This window comes from Astatotilapia calliptera, chromosome 20 (assembly GCF_964374335.1).
Source record: "Astatotilapia calliptera chromosome 20, fAstCal68.1, whole genome shotgun sequence".
Lineage (NCBI taxonomy): Eukaryota > Metazoa > Chordata > Actinopteri > Cichliformes > Cichlidae > Astatotilapia > Astatotilapia calliptera.
The window spans coordinates 35,351,635-35,372,762 of record NC_137441.1 but is presented as its reverse complement, the minus strand read 5'-3'; the positions used below and the strand labels follow the sequence as shown (position 1 = coordinate 35,372,762).

Genomic DNA, 21,128 nt, shown 5'->3' with positions numbered 1-21,128 from the left:
CACATGGGGCCACACACTCCTGAGCATCATTATAGGAGTGACTTTGAATCCAGCCCTCAAAGACGTGGAGATTCTCTCGACAAATTACACAATATATACCAGTAAAGATATTCAGCTTGTATATTTGATCCATCAAAATTAAATGTGATTAAATTGTTCCCTCAACTTTTTCATGCAGCTACTGTGAACCAAACACAAGATCTCTCAATCATGTGGGCGTAATTTAATCCCGATCCTCCAGCATGGCCAGTGGCTCGCGTCCCAACCCTCTGGGATCAGACCCTCGATAAAGAAGATGGAATAATGAGCAGAACTACTCAGAGCGGTTGTCCATTAACCTTCTTAAAATGTAAAAACAATCTTTTATTCATGAATACACCAAAACAGAACGCACACAAATGATGTCAGGTGGTTTTTTAATGTTTCCAAAAATAGTCTCTAAAAGTGGGATTTGTTTTACAAAAGCATCCATATATTTAACAGGTATGGACTTCTTATGTAAACACAGACTGTCAGACTCAGTGGTGAACCCTTGGCAGGAGTTAAGACCATCCACAACCGAGGAAAAGAAATCAATTTGTTTTTACTGGTTAGATGTGGGAGGTCCTAAATGTTGACTTTAGAAACTGTTAGGAGTAACTTATAGCAGAGGCTTACGAGCGTACAGTGGAGCACAAACCAAGCAAGAGCGGTATAAATGCTGCAATTAAACTGAACGATGGGGGATGATGTGATGAATCGGGACAGACGTCCACATTTATGCCCACGACAAGTTAAACTCATGACAGAGGCGTGGCTTCACTTCAAAGACCTCATATCTTAATGTCACACAATTACACTGACGCAGTGCTGTGCAGTCGCCATCCTTGGCTGCTCGGTCGAACTCTTTTTATTTTCCACATCTTTCACTACAGTTGGAGAATGAATGGAAGGCTCAAGGTCAGTCAAATGGTGGCATTTTCCAGTGAGAATATGCCCTTGACCAAAATATCCTCTCTGGTAGCAGACCACTGTTAAGAGAATAAGGATGTCTCAAAGGCAGTAAAATTTACTAGAGATATAAGTGTGTGTTTTGTATGAGAGAGTGTGTTCTAGTGGGAGTGACAGATTTAAGGAGCAGCATCATCCCAAACTGACATCAGTTAGACTCAGAGGTATTTGCAGCAGTTTGCCCACAAGTGCCTCACACAGCTGGGACAGAAGGATTCGTGACGTCTGTTCTTTGGATCATGTCTGTCACAATTTATTGGAGCATCGATTTATTCTGCGGCCTCGGTCTCCATCGGCTGTCCTGTTGCATTCTCCACTGTCTTTGAAGCCTTTTTTTAAAAGAAAGGATCGACGTTAGAGCAGAAACTTGTCAACAGCATTAAAGTGAGATACAGAATCACAGCGTCCTGGATCTCACCTTCTTTTTCTTCTTCTTCTGAGTCTTACGGCTGGCTGAGCTTTGAAGTAAAGCCTTTAGTGGGAGAGGGAGGAGTAGACAAATATGACTTTCACAACCCGATGAGCTACAGCATTAAATACATCAACACATAATGGTCTTGCAAGTGCGAAGTCAGCTAACAGGCGAGACACAGCAGTCCCATTAGTCTAATCGTCCTCAGGAGGAGGACTGTGTATTAAAACCATGTATTACCTTCAGCTCTGGGTCCTCCACCTCGTGCTCAGACTTGTAGAGTTCTGGCTCAAAGAGGCTGTTGGTGATCCGCAGAGGTCCGTTGGCCATGAGCAGCACGGTGAACTTAAACTGGGCAACGAACTCGCCTGAACACAGAGGGTTCACAGTTATAGAAGTAGTAGTAGACACCTCCACAGTTCCTGTTTTTCCATCATTGTTTGTCAACAGAGACATCTAGTGGCCAAAGAAGGTTGTTTTTTTTTTCATTTTTGATGTGCGACAGAAGAGTGAAAGGGACGGCTTACAAGATGATAGTGAGACCGATACGGTTTGGAGATGGTGGCACTAACAAAAAGACAGGAGGCTGAACTGGAGGTGGATGCTGAGACTTTCATTGGACGTGATCGAGACGGGCAGGATTAGATGTGATTAGATCAGCTTAGGTCGAGCAATTTGGAGGCAAAGTGAGAGAGGCAAGGCTGACATGGTTGGGACGAACAGGAGCGAAGATCACAGAGAATATTCATAGATGTAGTGAGGGAGGAGGGTTGGCGGGACAGAAGGATGACAGTGACAGGATGAGATGGAGGTGGGAGAACTATTGTGGAGACGGGCAAAATCGGTCAACAAGATCTATGCAGAGAAACTTAAAAGTCATAACAAGGCTTCCTTTACCTAACACACTAAAAGACTGTTAAACTATGGCCTGTTGTCCCTATACTGCAGAGAGTCTATCACTCGGAGCTGACCAGCCAGTATGCAGCCACCTGGACCTCAGTTTCTCCCGCTGCACTCAGACATGTAACGGTGAAGGCCGTGAAGTGGAGGGCCCGACTGCTGCAAGAAGGGCTGCACAGTCAACACTCATGCTCGTCTATGCCTACCTCCAAAGCAAGTCCTTCCACTTTTTGTCTCTCCATTTATGTCTCTTTTTAAAAATGTTATCATTTACTTTAACTGCAACAGCAAGTTTTTATTACGTGTTGGATTAGAGACGTATTGCTAGTGCTAAGTTTGCAAGAAAAAAGTTGCACACCCCTTTGAAATACCAGGAATTCTGACTGGATTATTATGATACTGGGTCAGAATAAGACATGAACCCAATCAGGCTAAACAAATAACAGCTGCATGTTTTCACGTGTCGTCGCTGAACACGTCGACCGACCACTTATAGTGCACGCTCACTCCTAAATACACAGTGGTGCTCACCCTCTTTCTCTTGCAGTACAGTGAAGGGCTGCACCAGCTCATGTTTGGCACACTCCACCACCCCCAACCTGGCCTTTGCTTCATCCTCAAACGCTCTGAAGACAATGGAAAGAAAAATAAGTGGATGAAGGTGCAAACCAATTTCTGTAATAATAAAATGAAAAGGCAGAAATACAAGAAATCTCTAAACTGGGGTTAAAAGATGCTACCTCAGAGTGAAAGGCATGGTATCGAAGCGTCTCTCCATCTCGCTGAAGAATGTCCGAGACGTCTTCATCTTCAAGCCGTACACCTTGTTGGGGTCTCGTTTGTAAACTGTGGTCCTTTGACCTCCATCCTTTGCCTTATTTAAATAAATAAATTAACAAATTCTTCATACTGAGCGGAAAAAAACCCCCCAACTAAACAGTTGACCATACACTTCAATCCTTCTCACCTTTCCCTCTCCGGTGCTGACGAGCACATCCACTGCGTATACTTCATGCACCTCAAACTCGGCCTTCTCGTGGTCCTTTCTGCAAATACCACACAACGAGGTGAGCTACTGGTCAAAGACTACACATCGACCACTATACGCACCAGCTGACAGAACTCACTTTTGCTGGTCCGATGGATTCTGGATGATCGTTTTCTCCCCGTCGATTACGTGCTGTTTGAGCTGATGAGAGAGCATGCCTGCGGACATTCAAAAACTAAAATGAGTCAAGTGGCCCAAAATCACATCTAGAAACCGAAACCAAAGAGTGTTCACAAACACTCACCCTCAATGGGGGAGCACTTGAATGACTTTGCAATCTTGTTCCAGGCTTCCGTGACCTGCGTGTTCTGATGAAAAACAAACAGCGGTGATTATGAGAAGAGGTCTAAACGGCTATCTGGTCACACAGATCTGGTCAGTGGGAGAGCTTTACCTGGTTTCCTGGCTTGACGAGGCGGAGAGCGGCTTCAGCACAGAGGTGAGCTGCCTTAATGACGTCCGCCTTACGTCCTGTCAGTGGGTTGTCCTGCAGAGACACGAGAGGTAAGTTAAAGACCTAAAGACCTATTGGGATTATTGGAGGAAATCAAGCATTTGATTGCTACAGGGCGGGTGTATTCCTCATACCTTGGTCACGCCGACAATGAAGCTGTGAGCCACGTTTGAGATGAAGCCGTCGACGTGCACACCGAGATCACTGCACGCAAACAGGAGGTGGTTAAATTTCGGCTTAGTTTATGTTTTCAGTGCTTTTTTCCCACCTTGCCGTAGGATGGGGAGCATAAAATCAGAAGCTTACATTTTGACAAGATCGCCATCCTTCAGTATGACTTCAGGATCACTCTTCAGAGGGGAGAAATGGCACACGCAGTTGTTAACAGAAACGCATGTAGGAAAAGCGATACCTGGGAAGGAAAGAGAGTGAATGAGGGAGTGCTGAGTCAGATTGGCGAATAATGAAAAGCCCAAAAGAAAGAAAGAGCAAGAGAAAGAAAAAAAATACCTTTCTTCATTTCCTTTTCCCTCTTGAAGATCTTTCCAGTTTCTGCCACAATGAAGGCATCTCCCTTTTCGCACAGGCTGAGCACGGAGACGCCAGTTTTAGCTGCCTCTACTACAGCCTTCAGAGCTTCTGCAGGGCAAGAGATAAGAGAGCCATTAAACTGGTTAATATGGTGTTTAAATAACAGACGGCAGACAAGTGCCTGAAATACTCTTTTCATCATAACTTTAATTGCTGATTAATCCTGGGTCAATCAGCTGTTTAGGCCCACCAAACGTTTAGAATTAGCAGGAGAGACAGTGCTCCTCTTGTCATCAGAGGGCACAGATAAACCCATTTCACATTTGCTGTGAGATTAACGTTTGACAGACTGCCTGACAGCTGTGGGTCTGCCCAAATCTGCGCATTGACGAGAGTGAATTAGGTGTCTTAAATCAAGATCAGCTTATCATACATAAATCATAATAAGGACATGCTGCCACTGATGTAAAGGACCAGCATATCATGTGATCTCGTGCATCATACAGAGAAGGGCTGGGGATGAAAAACACCCAGTCTCTGTATTAAAAAAAGGATCGTGAACAAATGCTTTTTTCTTCTTTTTTTTCCAACATCAGGTATGTTGATAAATGTTAATGTCTGACAGGCAGCCTAGAATTAAAGCACAATTAATAGTGCCACAGAGAAAGTCGGTTTAAACGGTCTCTGCTTACGCCAGTCATTACCTTTAATTACATCGTATTAGTCAATCAGGTCACCAGCAAAGTTAAATTAAACTTAATTTGTACGGATCTGAATTCACTGCACACATGCGTTTAAATGTGAGCTGCCTTATTTTGAACCCTTGCGTGTCATTTGTACTTGCCATTGTTATCTGTTAACGTTAGCAGTTACAGCTAGCTAACGCCTGATAGCCAGCTAGCCCAGCCACATAGCTTCCTAGCTTACCGGTGTGCTGCTGTGACAGCTACATGGCGCTAAACGTGTGCGGATAGCTTTGAAAAGAAATCTAGGCGTAAATGATCATAAAACCCGTATTTTATTTGTTTATTTTAAAAAAGCCCCCGCTTCCTAATGTGATCTTCTTGTTATCGATGCACTGCTGCGGCACATGGCATAGCTGCTGCCTGCATATGACTAGCTGGCACTGCTAGCTAACATCAGGCACGGCTCTGGTACTTGTAAGAGATCAAAACGCCTCGTTAGCGATGTATTTACTTACGGTTTGCAATCTCGGCGCCCATCTTGTACTTGGTAACCACCAAGTCATCGGCGATGGTTTGCTCCTGCGTCTCATCATCTCCAGACATGTTGGCAGTGTGTCCGCGAACTCGAGAGTAACTTTTCCCCCCGCGGGTCTCAGTCAGGCTCAGGACGGACCACGCTGCTCTGCACACCGGCCCGCCCGACTCCGGCCGACAGCGCACGATCAGCAGATCCCGCCTGCTGCCAAAGACACACTCTGCAGTCAAGATAGTTCACTTCCAGCTCGGTGCATTGGCCGATGGTTGGCGGTTTTGCCAAATTTACTAGCTTGTTCGTTAGCTTTACGTTTAACTTTTTTGGGGGTTTTTTGTTCATATTTTATTCGTTTTTTTTAACATAATATTTGTTCACTTTTACTTTACTGCACCCTAATAACATTGTAATAACATGATAATTAGCTCATAAGAGGGATTTAAATTGGGAGATATAACTACTCTGATATATACAGGTTTAATTGGTACATGCACAATACTTTATATTTTTTTCACATTTTGCTAAGAAAGTGGGAAATGCCGGACTAGAGCAGCGCAGATACTGAAGGACCCGTCCCATCCTGGCAACAAACTGTTCCAACTTCTGCAATCTGGTAGAAGGTTCCGCATCATCCGGGCAAGGACAGAGAGTCTCAAGAGGAGCTTCTATCCCCAAGCCATCCGTGCCCTAAACACACACACCCGCCCTCTCACATCCTCTATAATTGACTGAGACAGGACTCTTCCAGACACTAAACCAAGGAACAATGTACATTTCAAATTCCTTTAATTTTAAATATGTTTATATTGTCTATTCTGTAAAATAGTCAGATGTCTATTCTTATTAATATACAGAATAATATACAGAACTTTCAGCGCTTGAAAGTAAACATTTGGTATGACCACTGTTATTCTTCAACACAGCTTGAACTCTCTTCATATAATTTCTTTAAATAGTCTTCAGAAATAATTTTTCAGGGTTCTTGAAGGATATTCAAAGCTCTTCTTTGGATGTTGGCTGCCTTTAGTCTCTATCTATCTATCTATCTATCTATCTATCTATCTATCTATCTATCTATCTATCTATCTATCTATCTATCTATCTATCTATCTATCTATCTATCTATCTATCTATCTATCTATCTATCTATCTATCTATCTATCTACACACACGAATACACATTAAGAAAAAAGTTTATCTGAGGAATAAAGTTAAGATTTACATTTTTTATTTCAAGAAAAGCAGGCTCTGAAAAATACGGTGGAAATGAAATATGCCCATTAGTTTCACGGTTTCTCTCGCTACTTGAACAAAAGCGGAAAAATGTGACCGTTGACTCTCACTTCCGTCATCTCTGATCTGCATCTGAAATAAAAGTAGCGCGAGCGCGTCACCAGTGCCGTCTCTTGCCTTTTACGTTTTCTTACGTGTCCCCGGTAAATCTATAGAGTACAGTCTCTTTAACTCTGTCATTTTATTGAATGACTGAGCAATAAAATAAATAAAAAAATAAAACAACCACAAAAACAACGTTTTATTGTTTTATTATAAAAATGTCAACATAATGTAAAAAAATGCTTCTGTTCACATATAGATGACAAATGGTAGGATAGCTGCAAACTAGTCACTTGAATTTATATAATAATTCATGTTACTATAAGGAGTACCGTAGGGAATCATCTCATGTTACTGCATTCACTGTGATACGAAGGTCACTTAATACATGTTTGAGGACACCCTCCAGTTTGTTGGCTTTGTACCATCTCACAGTTGGTTTTCATGAATTATTATTCACCGAATAAAGAAGTAAGAATCAAAAATATTTTAAATATTCTTCTTCTTCCTGAAAAGAACCCATAAAAAATTGAAAAAAAAAAGGTGAACATGAATATGAAACAGCCCACATTTATGACAGCAACTGCAGCAGTTTCTGTGACTCTGTCCCTGGCCGCATTATTAGGTGCGCACAGCATCTGGTTTGAGGAACAGCCTGCTGTGCCAGTAGTCTGGGTTGTCGAATGATGTGTTGCTTGCAGGTTCCCCCACACCAGTGCACACCTTGATGTATTCCCCAATCTCTGTACACCTGCCACTGCCCATCTCCTCACAAATAACCCTCCCCTTTACTGGGAGGTTCTGGTATTCTGTTTCCTTACATCTGCTGGGCACCACCCCAAATCTGTTCATCTCCTCATACTCCTCCACCTTTTCTCCTCCACCTTTCAGCACATCTGGCCTGGGCATGGCCGTACTGCTTAGAGTGGCTTTGTTGTTTGTGTTCTGGGTTTCCTCCTTTTCCTCTTCCTCTTTGTGCTCCTTTTTCAACACCTCCACTGTTTGGTGTATTTCCTGTTCTTCTGCTGCACTCTTTGCAGATGTTTGACTCCCACGTCTCTCTTGTGATGATTCATCTCGTTCTGTAGAGTCAGAGTGCCTGATGTCCATGTATTCATACCTGCCATTCCCTTGGGCTGGCTCTCCTGGGTCATCCACAGCTCTGATATCACTAGTGAAGTCACTAGTGAGCGGCTGTTTCTCTGCAGAGTTTATTCGCTCTTCTGCAGTTCCTTCACAAGCCTCATGAAGTGGATTCCTCCTTACAGCTGAGTCTGGTGGCAGAGTTTCTTCGTGTGCTATGTCCTCTATGGGTAACAGAGCCATGAATGTTGGGGAGGGTAAGGGTGGGGTTTTGCAGCAAATCCCCACAGTGGGGTCGTCTTCCTGTCTTGAAACGCTGCTGGCCAAACGAGGAGGAGTGTTCTCCTCTGTGTTCATGATTTCATATTCCTGGGTGGGATTTATCACCATGAAAAGAGGCCTTGAGTTTCTTTGGCCAGAATGAGAAATTCTGGAGATTTGAACTGTGATAGGGTGCAAAGAAGGAAGAAGATTAGGAAAGACGCTTTGGTTAAATACATGATTTAACTATTTGAACCAAAATGTAACAAAACAACAAGGCACTGTTCCTATTTTACTGCTCATAATTGACCTCTTTCTGGTGTACTAGGTGAGCCAGGTAGGACATAGCCATAGCTGTCCACCTCCTCCTCTTCCTCTGCCGTCCACACCTTGTACGAGGGTGGACTGGAGGCTGTTGAAAGTTTTCTCTGTTGGCTGATCGGTACACGACAATTACTCCTCTCTGAGCCAATCCTGGCCCTGTGAAGACTCGCCGTCCGTAAGCCTTCTTCATGCACCTCTGCCTCTCTGCCACTCCCCCTGACCTCTAACCTCTCAGGCAGAGTCCGGACTGAGCTCAGACGAGACCTGTGAAACCACAGCTGGGACAGAAAAGCAAAGAGGGATGGATAGTTTGTTACTTCCTGAGGAGGGAGAGAGGTATGAAGGTATGTAGGAGTGCAGGTAGGTAGGTATATCTTGTTGACCTGCTGGCCGTGACACCAGTAACATACTCATTCAAAGTGAAGTTCTTTGGAAATGAAGCTAATCATATCAACTTTGAGCAAATCAGAAATCAGGAATGTGTCTTTGCATTTATTCGTGTGAAAGTTTGTTTTTGTAAAAACCTGGCGGAAGCTGTCTGCTGGGCTCGTGGTCATTGGCAGGTATCCTATATTTCCAGGCTGATATGAGCCACTCTGCAAAAAAAAAATTGGTGTGCTGATTCTGCAATTATCCTGTAACAACAGTGCAGAAATCCAGGATGTCCTTCTTTACCCTGCATGAATTAATCCGAGAACGAGAAACACTCCACGACGGCGAGTTCTGAAGAGGAGGTGTAGCCAAACCTTCCTCCAGTCCCTCCTCATCTTGGTCTTCTAAACCTGGATCCAGAAGTCCTCGCTCTGACTCCCTTCGATGGGTTGCATCTGGGACAGGTTCTTCTCCTTCCAGCTGCAGGGTAATCAGGAATAACAGGCACTAAGATTAAAGACTATATTTCAGAACTAAAAGTTGTAAAATGAGTAGCCATCATAGTCTCACCTTGATGACAAGGTATCTCGGTGGGTCCCTCGCCATGCGAGTGAAGTCACTGGCCAGTTCTTTGAAGGTGGGCCTTATGTTTTCATCAATCATCCAGCCTAAACATAACAAGAAAAACACCAATTTTTATCATGTATCAGAATGTATTTGTGAATAATACCTGAATAAATGGTAAATATAGTTCTCTTCTACTTTAATCACTTAACTTGATTACTCAAAACACTTTTTACTACAAGCCAATCACACACATTCATACAAGCACTCTTATTATTATTTTTATATCTAAGCACCTTGTTTAACATCCCTGCACACTCTTACACTTCAGTTGCATCATGGGTAATTCAGGGTTCACTATCTTGCGCTGGGATACTTCGACATGGAGACTGAAATAGTCTGCTCTACTTCCTGAGATATATGTGTGTGCGAGTATGTGAGAGAGAGAGAGAGAGAGGCTAATGTTTTGACTAACATTTCACCATGACCATGTACACGTCTATAGTGCAGATGTGGGGCTGTGACAGACGTTCGCCCTTCTCCAGCAGACCCGGCACTTCCTGAGGTGACACGGATGCATATGGCTCTGCCCCAAATGACATCATCTCCCACACTGTCACCCCTGTCCAGGAAAAGAGGACAATTTAAATGCTCCACGCCAAAATTCACAGACAGTGACGTTTCAAGAGGAAGGTTAATTTATTAGTGCATACACCACAAACAGACACACACACACACACACACACACACACACTGACATCCTCTTACCATAACTCCAGACGTCACTCTGATGAGTATATCTTCGAAACAAGATGCTTTCGAGTGCCATCCATTTTATTGGCGTCTGAATAAACAGAAAAAAATGCAGACACTCAAATTGGTTTGTGTTTGATTGCATTACTGGAAGAGACAATAAAAGCTGTTTAACAATTCAGTGTGTATCGCAAGCTTAATGACTCACAACAACCTTTGTGTCTGTGTAGACGTATTTCTTGTCATCAGGGTAAAGGAGGTCTGCTACGCCGTAGTCGGAGATCTGGACCTGATAGTCATTTTTCAGTAAGATGTTGCGTGCAGCCAGATTCCTGTGGACCATGCAGTGCTCTTCCAGATAGTACATGCCCTGAGAAACAGATGTGTAGTCCTTGTAGTCACAGATTATTAATATATTTGCATGGAAAAGCAAATTAAAAAAAACTGTCCTCACCTTTGCAATCTGCACACACCAGTTGAGCAGGAGCTGGGGATCCAGGCTGTTCTTCTTTTGCCTGATGTGCTCCAGCAGCGAACCTTGTGAACTGAGCTGGGTCACCAGTTGCAGACTGGCACCTGGGCAGATGCCCAGCAGCCTAACGATGTAAGGGTGGTCCAAGCTGCCCATGGAGAGCATATGCTACACAACAAACAATGCAATGATAATGTGATTACTGGGCATCTTTTGGCATATGATAAAAGACAGGCATTCAATCTTTACATTAACTTCTGTGTGTGATGTTAAACCTTATTTCAGAGGAGACTCACATCAGTAATCTCAGTGAAAGTCTGTCGGCCTGAGCTATCCTGGATTGTCTTAATGGCCACGGGTATTTTTACCGTCTCTCCTTCTGGAGTCCAAAAGCCCTTAAAAACAAATTAAATGTAGAGCTGCACACAAATCTGTGGATAATCAGTGAAAGTCTAACAAATCCAGGCCAATTAGTACCTTGTGCACAGTGCCAAAAACACCCACGCCAAGGGCTTTGACTTTTTTCAGCTCTGAGGGCCTCAGAAGGCGGGCATGAACCTTGGTGCCTTTCTCTCCAGGATCCAGCAGCTCAAAGCTCTGCTACAAACAGACCAGTTATTCCAAGGGGATTTTCATCATCATAGCAAATGCAGTTAAATCAGTCCAGAAGATATAGTTGGGTGTTTTGTAAAGTCTCACCTCTCCGCTCTCCAGGTACCTCCTCATAGCCCTCTTGCGACGGATGGCAAGTCCTCTGTGGTAAAGCATGCCCAGGAAAAATAACACCAGGCAGAAGATTAAGCCAGCTGGGACACCCAAGGCTATGCCTGTGATCTGACCACTGCAGAGAGAGAAATAACAGAGTGAGCACATCAGCTAAAAAGAAAAGATTTTATGTCATGATAACCCAGCTTACGTTTGGGGAAACTGAAAATTACCCTTTTAGAAATAAAGTTTTCGAGTTCAAATATTTTTTTTGTTATAACAGTGGAATGATTTGTGATTTAGATTTGCAGTACACTGCAATACAAATTGCAGTGTACTTATGTTCACCAGCAGGAGGAAACACTAACCTACTAACTGCCAGTCTGGCTGTCTCTAAACAGTCCATTAATCCTGGGCCAATGCATCTGAAAAATGAAAGACAAAGTTTTCTTTATTATGCAGAGATTCAACAACCTAATTGGGACACTTCACTTTGGGGAAACGTGGGCATATAGACTTTTTTAAGTCCAGTCTCACCCCTGTGTGCAGTTGTGGTGACACGGTTGACAATGACCCTTCCTGTCGGGGTATTTGAAAATGAGTCCCTTCTGTCCATCATTTATCCCAGTGGGACAAGAGGACATGCAGAAAGGACCATCTTGAAAACTGGCACAAGCCACGCAATCATCTGAACCCTACCAATGAGAGAGAGAAAGGAGGATCATAAATAGAGACTATGTGAGATAAACTCTGCTAGAGTGACAATGAACCAGAAATGAACCACAACAGTGATGCCACCAATATACGAGGTATCACAAAGCCCTATAAGAATACAATGTATACGAAAATAAAGAAAAAAAAAATACAATAATCACATGTTTGTTTAGAAGTATGCAGAAGAGCATTCCTGAATGCACTACAGCAGCAGAAGACCGCACCAGGTGCCACTCCTGTCAGCTGAGAACAAGAAACTGAGGCTGCAATTGTCATCAAAATTGGACAATAGAAGATTCAAAAGAAGATTGCCTGGTCTAATGAGTGCTGATCTCTGCTACGACATTCGGATGGTAGGATTTGAATTTGGTATAAACCAACCAACCTGACACTGGTAATGTGTAGAGTGGAAGTAGAGAGTCTCTAAGTACCTTTCTTGTTTCATCTTGATTTTAACAAATTTACTGCTTATCTATTTTATGTAAATAATCATAAATATAAACTACTGGGCTACAGTGTCACTGGATTATCAAAGCTAGTGATTACCAGTCCAGTGCAGGTGACTTTCCCACTCTGAGTCTTGCATTCTGGGTGACAGGCGGTACACTCGCCATCAGGACCTGCAAATTCCCTTGGTGCCCTGCAGGAATATTATCCAAGAAGCCAAACAAAATATTACATATACGTTCAACATACACACATGAATCACGAGAATGTAAACTCACAACCACTGACCCGTTGTAAAAATTACAGCTGTGCACACATGTGCCGTCTCGACTGTAGTTCCTACAGGAAAGACACTGTTCAGGCCCTGGGCCCCAGCATCCTGCATCTGAACATAGCGGATCACACACGTGGCCTTCTGCAACTACATCACAAAACTGTGTAAGAACAGCACTGATTACTTGCTTACAACATACAACACAATAGTGAATTCTGAGTTTAATATGCTCAAAATATAACATTTAGAATATAGTGAAGGTTATCTGTTAGTCCATCAGCTCACCACACTCTGCCAATGGCTTGTTGTTGCTGAGGTTGTTGCCTCGAACTCGGCGACCCCTGAACAGCTTCGTCCAGTTTACAGTGTGGTGGTAGCAGAGATTGCTGTTCAGACTGATGTACATGCTGCCGTCACTGATTTCTTTCAGAGAGCGCAGACCCAGTGAGGTAAGAGTGGGGACGCGCATGACCGTCAGAGAAAAATGGCTTTCGTTGGAGGGTTGGAGGATGAAGAGGGGAGAAAAAGATGATTCAAATGGAAAAACATCAGATTGTCTGTAACAGATTATGTTGTAGTTCCAAGTAGTTAGGTAATGCATTCAGTCTCACAATGAACCTGTTGAAGGTTTCTTCCCCTTAAAAAGGAGTTTTTCCTTCCCACTGTTGCCAAGTGCTTACTCACAGGGTTCATCTGGTAGCTGAGGCTTTCTTTGTTTGTAGTCTTTACCTTACAATATAAAGTGCCTTGAGGCAATTGGTGTTGTGATCTGGAGCCTTATAAATAAATGAGTAATTCAACAGACAGTCCTATAGATAGATATTAGTCTGAGTAAGACGAATGCCTGCATGGTTTAAGAGTAATATATTTCCCTTACACACAAACATAGTTAGTCCCTCATTTTGGGTCATACTTAATAAAAAGTCAATTTTATAATTCTTAGTCAAACTCTGTTTTAGAAAGCTAAGATTATCCGGGGCACAACATAACAGGCAACCTGACAAAGAATGAATGACAGCAGAGCACAGAAATACACACGAGGATGATGAGGGAAATGGAAACGCAGGGGAACACAGCTGATACAAATGAGCATGATGCCACAGGTGAAGCAAAACTAAACACACTGAACATGGAACACAAGACTTTCAAAATAAAACAGGAAACTTGGAGACGTTAACTGGAACACCCAAGCTTGACACCAGACAGCGAGAGAGAGGAAAACATAACCATAGTGGACACGAGAAAGAGGAAACTAGACACCACTGGCTGCAGAAACATACATGGATACACATGACAGACAGGGGAGACATGAAGCAGAACATGGGGAGGACACGTAAACAGGTGAGGGACACATGCACATTAACACAGACACACAGAGAGGGACACAGAGGAGAGAGACACAAGGAGAGTATACATGACAAATGGGGGAGATGACGGGAGACAAAGACATCAATGAAACATATAAAGGGTGAGGGAGACTTAAACACAGGGGACTGGACAGACTCACACACTGAAGACAGGACACCAAAGCCAACATAGTCGGGAAGACACAGACATGGGAAGAACCTAGACAGAGGAGAGCTAAATAGGGAATTTCTAATTCCCTATTTAGTCCCTAATTTAATCCCTAATTTCCTTCGGGATTAATAAAGTATTCTGATTCTGATTCTGAATTAGAACTCAATATCAACAGAACTGACTAAAGCTTAAATTTTACAAACAGGAACATCATAATACAAAAGGGCATGAAACTCAAAATGCTCGGTCAAATGACCCAGCCCATAACGCCAAATCACACATTTGAATCCATCAGCTGTTGTGATAAAAGCATCCTGCTCTGGCCTCTCACTGACACGTGCACGGTATAATCTGCAGTCTAGTCTTACTTGTAGAGCGTCCTCCCTTGAATGGTAGTGAGGCTCGAAAAAACAGACAGGTCATTCAGCTCTTTGGGCCAGGACTGGACGTTTAAAAAGTCTGAGAATAAAACACAGTGATTATATTAAGGATGATAGAAAATGACACTGTGCATAACACATCGCAGATAATTTGGATATTTGTTTTCCCCCAAAGGAGAGCATATATCATTTGATGGATACAACCTTTGTGTGCGTTATCAAGGGATAGAAGACAGCCTCATATGTGACAAGAAAAGCAAGCAGTTTAATGTTAATTGTGACTGTCACCTCACAGAAGTTTAAATGGATAGTTTACCCCAAATCAAACATGATTATGCTTTGATAATCGAGAGAAAGGAGACATCTTTGCAACCAGTATTTCCAAAGGCAGCTCACACCAAACATGGATGAATAGCACTACAGGTCCAGGCAGGAAACATGCATACTTGATTGTGAAATTTAATATAAAAAGCGGTCAACTGTTAACACGTAAGCACACCTGTTATTTCCCTGACTGTGCGGAACACTTCCAGCTTTTTGGCATCCAGTGGTGGGATGTTTCTAAAATCATCTCTGTGAAGATAAAAGACAGAAAAATACTATAAACATACCAAGTGTACGGCACCATACCCTGAGACGCTTTACTCATACATACTGACAGTTACCCCATAATCCCCGTGACCAGGAAGTGAAGGCTGCCCTGAATCTTGGTGCAGTTGATGAAGCTGTTGATGTTGCTCGAGTCCACAGTCTGCCTGTCTTCAGCACCAGTGCCTTCACACACTAAAGGGATGACCAGAAACAATCACATCTGACTACTGAGATACAATCTTGGTGGAAGAAGTGAAAAATCGCATTTGTATTCATTTCAACCTTTTGGGCAAAGTCCGCTGCAGAGCTCACACTTCCTCTGGCCTTCTTTCTCCACCTCCATCTTGTCTGACGGACAGGCGCTCACGCAGGAGCTACCATCCACCACAAAATGAGCTGTGAGGAGGAGGAAGAAAAGAAAAACACAGGGAATATGTTTTATTATACACATGCAGAGGAGCAAATAAAATAAAACGATTCACGATACGACTCTAACATTCTTAAAGCCTACCACCAGCTTTTACCAGCTTTGCTCTATTCTCTATGTCTCCTATCCACCCTGGACTCCTCCCTGACAATATGGGACACACATGAACACACCAGATCCAACACAACACCTGAAAACCTCTGTTTCCTGGTTAGAGTTGCTGTACCTGTCCCATGTTGTGTTTAGTTTTTGGCTTTGTTACATTTTCTGTCTTACCCTTTAACATTAACTAGCATTATGTTAGATCTGATACTATATATCAGTGCTGACTGCAGCTTCATGAACAGGCTCAGTGTGTAGTATATGAAAAGGTCGCCAAACTCCCGGGGAGCTGAAAGTTTTCCACTTGTGAATAATCTTTCTCGTCGTAGAATGATTGACTTGTTTGGAAGTGGCCTTACAAGTGGCCTAGTTTTCATAAATGTGGTCATGCTTGCTAATGACTAATTAATGGCAGTGAATTAATTAATCCTTCCTTAATCTTTTTTCTCTTTATCCTTTTGGAAACAGAAAGAGTGCACTTTATTTTTCACATGCTGCTTGTGCATTTTGGCACAGTGTAATATGTCATGTGTTGTTGTTAATGTGAGGTTGTTGTTAGCCTGTCATGGACCAGATGATTTTTATCATTACAACCTGAAGCTTAAAACCTTAGAACTGAAAGAGAAAAAGTAACAAGAAAACTTTTAGACTTGTAAACACATGCAGGCCACTCACTGGGGCACTGAGACACACAGATGGATCCGTATTGGTATTTGGCATTAGGGTTGGTTTCCATTTGAAACGTCTGCTTGTTATAGATCAGAGCCCGGGGACACTGCGGCACACAGGCTCCGGAGTCATTGAAATGACGACATGCCTTTACAGGAACACACACACAGAAAGAAGAGAATCAAAATGAAATACTAAAAGCCCAAAGGTGAAGCTGCTGAAGTACATCACAATTCAAAAGACATTCATGGCCCGCAGAGGCTGAATCATACAGATTTTGGTTATAAATTACTTTTCTTCTAATGTCACCAAGAGGTCAAGAATTTTGTTTTTGAATACTGTGGATAATTTTTTTATGGCATGCTGTTATATTATGTGCAACTACTTCCAAATTTAACTTGATGTTAAACCTAATTTCATCAAAGTAAGGTTGTGCGAGCCACAAGCATGAATATAAACTCCAGTACAAGAATGTGCTTGCATGAACTATTGTATTTACAAGCTACATCACATGGCAACAATTAAAGGCAGACTGAGCATCCATACCACAGAAGAACAAAGGAAACAAAGGATTAGTTTCCCTTAAACTCTGGAAAACCTGTTCAAGATTTAGAATTGGGCCCAGGAAGTAAGGAAATATTCCCAGCATGAGACACAGGAATTTAGACTTAAATCCTCCATGCAATTAACAAAAAATAAAATAAAGCCATTTTCTTGTTTCATCAGCAAACCTCTCCAAAGACAAAAAGATAATTCACTTACAAAACAGTCCACATCTTGGGGGCCTTTACATCCTGCTGCACACTCTATGTGACAGCAGTCCCTCGGGCTTGTGCCAAAGCAGCGGCTGTTACACTGTGGAGCGCACACCGTCTTAGTCACTAAAACACACAGGAGAGACGAGTTCATCAGAAGTCACATAAATGTGTATGCGTGTTGGATCTTTGTGTGCGTGTCTGTCTCCGGGTATTTCTGTGTAGCTTTGAAGAGATATAATGAGGTGAAGTGAAGAGGAGGCAAAGGAAAAACAAAACGTGGGCGCTCACAGATCTGGCATTGCTTTTCGTTTGGTCCCCAGCAATAATCTCCGCAAGATTTATGGCATGGGCCTAAAAAAGAGAGACATAGAAAGATAAGTGCTTCTTATAAAAAGAGATGATTTAGAGATGAATTGGAATACGTATAGCAGACCAGTAGTGACCTTTCTTTCCATTGTATTTGATATCAATAGGAGCGCTGCTGTCCCGGACAATATCCTGCCAGAAGATCCAGGGACCATAACTCAGGTATTTGTTATTGATAATCTGCACCCCTCCCTCCAGAATCTCTGTGAAAACATTAGTGAAACATAACGCAAGCTAGACAGAGAAAACGGTTCAGCAGATATATCAGGATCAGAGGCGAATCAAAATATACACTTTAAAAAACAGTATGAGGATAATTTTTTTCATGGGGTTTTTTAAGCCTCCAAGAAAATACTAAAAAAGTTTGAAAGAATTAGACAATAAAACCAATAAAAGATGCAGAATTTGGAACAAGGTAAAAGGAATGATCTCTCAGGTCATTTCATTTCAGTTTTATTTATGCAGCACCAGTTCCCATGACATTCATGCCTATCTTGAGTGGATGTAAACTTCTGACCACAGCTGTATGTGATGGAAGGGACTTCCAGTAGGACCAGGCTTGACCTGAGATGTTGAGTTTAATTGTTCCATTTTATGTAATGCACCACTCCCCACTGTCACAAACGCCTTGGGTTTCAGAAAGCATTTTCTTTTACAGAACAAACATTGAACGTTTTCTTTCTCTAATATCTGTTTTTCTGTTGTTCGTCTAACCCGTCAGGTTTGCGAGTCCCAGCTGCTGTAGGCCGTTGGAGCCGTCCTTGGGGTAGTTGAGGAAGATCGATAGAGCAAAACGTCTTTCATACAGGCTGTTTCCTCTGATGACGCGCAGTTGGCCCAGAGGAATCTCTTGAAAGTGGTTCATAGCAATAAGGACATAGCCAGTCACCTCACGGATTCTCTAGAGTGAAGAAGACCATTAATATAAGAGGCTACTTCTCCAATATGCTCTCCACTTTTTAACGCTTTTTCCAAATGTAACGACTGGAGAGTAAGGAAACATGACATTTACCTTGAGGAAGGAGAAGTCCCAGTTACTCTCAATCTGTGTGATCTCCAGGTTTCCCATTACAATCTCACAGCCATAATACCGGTTTCTAATCAGATTGTACTGGTTCTCCTGAGAGCCTGTGGAACTGAGTCCATTCTGCGTCCCTGGACACACTTCTAACACAGATAGGGAATAAAGATGAAAATGAACGTAAATAACACTGGGAAAGTGAGTACTGTGGGCTGTGTTGTGTCTGTGGTATTTATAGGGTTGGTGACTCTCCCTGGTGCTGTGTTCATGCCTGTGCTGGCTACAGATTTTGATGTGAAGCAGAGAGAAACAGGCAGGCTGTTACCCGCTTACATGGAGCAGTCCAGGCCTGGGGCTGATGAAGAGGAGGTCAGGGGGGTCAGAAGAGAGAGTGACTTTTTCTTTTTTTAATTTTCCCTCAGATAAAGTGCTTCGTTGTTGTAAAGCTATAAATGTGGACAGTGTGTCTCAGTGAGTGATGAGTGCTGCAGTGACAGACAGTGCTTCTGTGTATGCGTGTGCATGTGCGTCTGCAAGCCGCGCATTGCTGAGATCATACCAAAAGACAATGGGCCGTGTGTGAACGGGACTCTCTGGCAGAGGGAAGGGAAATATCGTGAACGGAAGGTGACATACACACCATCTCTGAGTGCCCAGCAAAAAAACTGAGGAACTGGTCCTTTAATGTGCAAATGTTAGCCACCTGCAGCACTCGCTCAACACGAGTCATATCTCTTGTCTTCGTTATGAACACATAACACACAGCTATAGGACCCTGAAGACTGCTGCATAATAACAATGGAAAGTTACATGCTGACAAAGGACTGTTGCCTAATGCACACTTATATTCATACATGGCAATTTTAAGCAAACACTGGCCCTGAAATATTCAGCTAATCTGGGAGGACTCAATAATATTTAACTCATACTTGGGATAACTCAAAAACAGGCATTAGTACTTAAATTATTTGTTAATATTTTGTATTTATATGAAGCATAGCACATTCATGAAAGGGCTCAGTGATCGGAAATTAGTAAGTAAACAAAAGCTCCTGACAGGAAAGAAAAACAGTGTGATTGTCTGACAGCTATCGCAAAGGGAGATCTGAATGTTGGCAAAGATTGCACATTAATGTCGTTGTAACTGCAGAAAACCACATTAAATTTTATCAGAAAGAATTTACTGACAGCGTGACAATCAGTTAATGGTAAATAGAAGTTCTTAAAGTGAACCTTTGCTGTTCTCTGCAGATTTTTAAAGTGCACTGCAAGGGCCTGGATCATAACAATAAAAAAGCTTTTAAGAAAGAGTGGTCTGCTGTGAACCAAACAAAGAGAGGCTGAGGTTTATCAGTTTATACTAGACATCTTTAAGTACAGTTAATTCTATTCTATTGCTATAATTTGTCTGGTAATTTCGGTATTATCTAAATTTCACGAGAACCAAACTAAGAAAGGATTTCAGATATAGAATCACGTCCTCACCTTCATGCGTTTGGGATGATGTTCGAAGCCTCCAAGACAAAATCACTCCCAGTAAAATGACTCGCCACTGCTCCATGCTGATGTCCAGCCTGTTCACGGAGATCTCTGCATATCAAAGCGGTTTAGGTAGTCCTCCGAAGAGCCAATATGTATTTCAGGGGGAAAAAATCGACTAAAGAATATACAGTAATGGGGGTATAAAAGTAAAAAAAAGTGTCTATTAAAGGGAAAATCAGATCAAGTCAAAGTGAAGGACAAGTGCAACTCCTTCAAACCACCTAATAAGAGCGCAAACATCCCTCAGACTACTTGCAAAACTGAAAACAGTGAACAAGTTGTAGTTTATTGTGATGAGGGAATTTCCCTCCCAGATGGGGACGTGTGATTGGCCAACATCCCGACCAATCAGCGGTTTGTCCGTCATTTCGAGCTGAAGCCTCGGTTGTTACACTAAAGCAAAGAATTCTGCTAAATTTATGAAGCCCTCGAGAAACGACAGACTCAATAGCACTGACAGAAATCTTAAAACGTTACAAACACCCCCACCTAAAACATTATAATAACAAAAAAGCTGAATGACATACGAGCCAGTGAGACAGACAAGTACAGGTCGTTCAGTGCAGCAAATAGCTGATTTTGGATGTGAATATTTGCCGTGTGCAGCAGTTTGAACACCAGTTATTTTTGTTTCATGCTGTCAGCAGTGGAAGCAGCGTTTCGGTCCCCCACCCAGTAAGAGCCCAGCGCTCTGAGTGGCCGCACTGTTTCCCCCGTAAAGAGCAGTATTGTCCCCGCAGCCCTGTCAACTGGTTAATCACCTCTTTGATGCGTGTGGAGCAGCCTGCCACAATGGCCACATTGTCAGACAGTCAAGTGACTTCTGAACCCAAAACAAGAACATGCTTAATTTGAGAAAATGGCCTCGGAGCAGACAAGATTCCTGAACACGGAGCT

The 21,128-nt window shown here is 42.6% G+C and overlaps 2 protein-coding genes across 3 annotated transcripts; both read right to left on the bottom strand.

Annotated features, from left to right (window-relative positions):
* Window positions 1-399: 399 nt before the first annotated feature.
* On the bottom strand, window positions 400-5,772 carry pa2g4b (proliferation-associated 2G4, b). Its single transcript, XM_026154703.2, has 13 exons — window positions 5,537-5,772; window positions 4,315-4,443; window positions 4,111-4,216; window positions 3,939-4,008; window positions 3,745-3,837; window positions 3,595-3,658; window positions 3,430-3,508; window positions 3,270-3,348; window positions 3,043-3,176; window positions 2,834-2,928; window positions 1,643-1,770; window positions 1,409-1,462; window positions 400-1,319 (listed from the first exon to the last, which is right to left on the bottom strand). Exons 1-13 carry the CDS (start codon window positions 5,622-5,624, stop codon window positions 1,260-1,262), a joined length of 1,179 nt encoding a protein of 392 aa, XP_026010488.2. The 5' UTR covers window positions 5,625-5,772; the 3' UTR covers window positions 400-1,259.
* A 1,309-nt stretch (window positions 5,773-7,081) lies between these two features.
* erbb3b (erb-b2 receptor tyrosine kinase 3b) lies at window positions 7,082-20,813 on the bottom strand. Of its 2 annotated transcripts, none has more exons than XM_026154506.2 (28): window positions 20,175-20,813; window positions 18,681-18,835; window positions 18,383-18,569; window positions 17,746-17,871; window positions 17,591-17,653; window positions 17,307-17,425; window positions 16,551-16,692; window positions 15,629-15,742; window positions 15,421-15,538; window positions 15,255-15,328; window positions 14,744-14,834; window positions 13,143-13,345; window positions 12,872-13,004; window positions 12,683-12,776; window positions 11,960-12,117; window positions 11,791-11,847; window positions 11,417-11,558; window positions 11,195-11,317; window positions 11,014-11,112; window positions 10,700-10,885; window positions 10,460-10,615; window positions 10,261-10,336; window positions 9,968-10,114; window positions 9,499-9,596; window positions 9,232-9,408; window positions 9,081-9,152; window positions 8,543-8,834; window positions 7,082-8,414 (listed from the first exon to the last, which is right to left on the bottom strand). In XM_026154506.2, exons 1-28 carry the CDS (start codon window positions 20,248-20,250, stop codon window positions 7,510-7,512), a joined length of 4,383 nt encoding a protein of 1,460 aa, XP_026010291.2. In that variant the 5' UTR covers window positions 20,251-20,813; the 3' UTR covers window positions 7,082-7,509. The 2 variants fall into 2 exon arrangements, with proteins under 2 accessions (XP_026010291.2, XP_026010292.2); XM_026154507.2 differs by having other exon boundaries at window positions 11,195-11,314.
* Window positions 20,814-21,128: the final 315 nt, after the last annotated feature.

Bases quoted from the DNA above. Each gene is read 5' to 3' on its own strand.
- erbb3b (XM_026154506.2), bottom strand. From the start codon at position 20,250: ATGGAGCAGTGGCGAGTCATTTTACTGGGAGTGATTTTGTCTTGGAGG. The intron at 15,539-15,628 runs GTTGAAATGAAT...TCATCCCTTTAG, and splicing joins CAGCGGACTTTGCCCAAAAG to TGTGTGAAGGCACTGGTGCT. The intron at 11,848-11,959 runs GTGAGACTGGAC...TTCATTTTTCAG, and splicing joins CACCACAACTGCACACAGGG to ATGCATTGGCCCAGGATTAA.
- pa2g4b (XM_026154703.2), bottom strand. From the start codon at position 5,624: ATGTCTGGAGATGATGAGACGCAGGAGCAAACCATCGCCGATGACTTG. The intron at 3,838-3,938 runs GTATGAGGAATA...GTGTCTCTGCAG, and splicing joins TCATTGTCGGCGTGACCAAG to GACAACCCACTGACAGGACG. The intron at 1,320-1,408 runs GTGAGATCCAGG...TTTTAAAAAAAG, and splicing joins AGAAGAAGAAGAAAAAGAAG to GCTTCAAAGACAGTGGAGAA.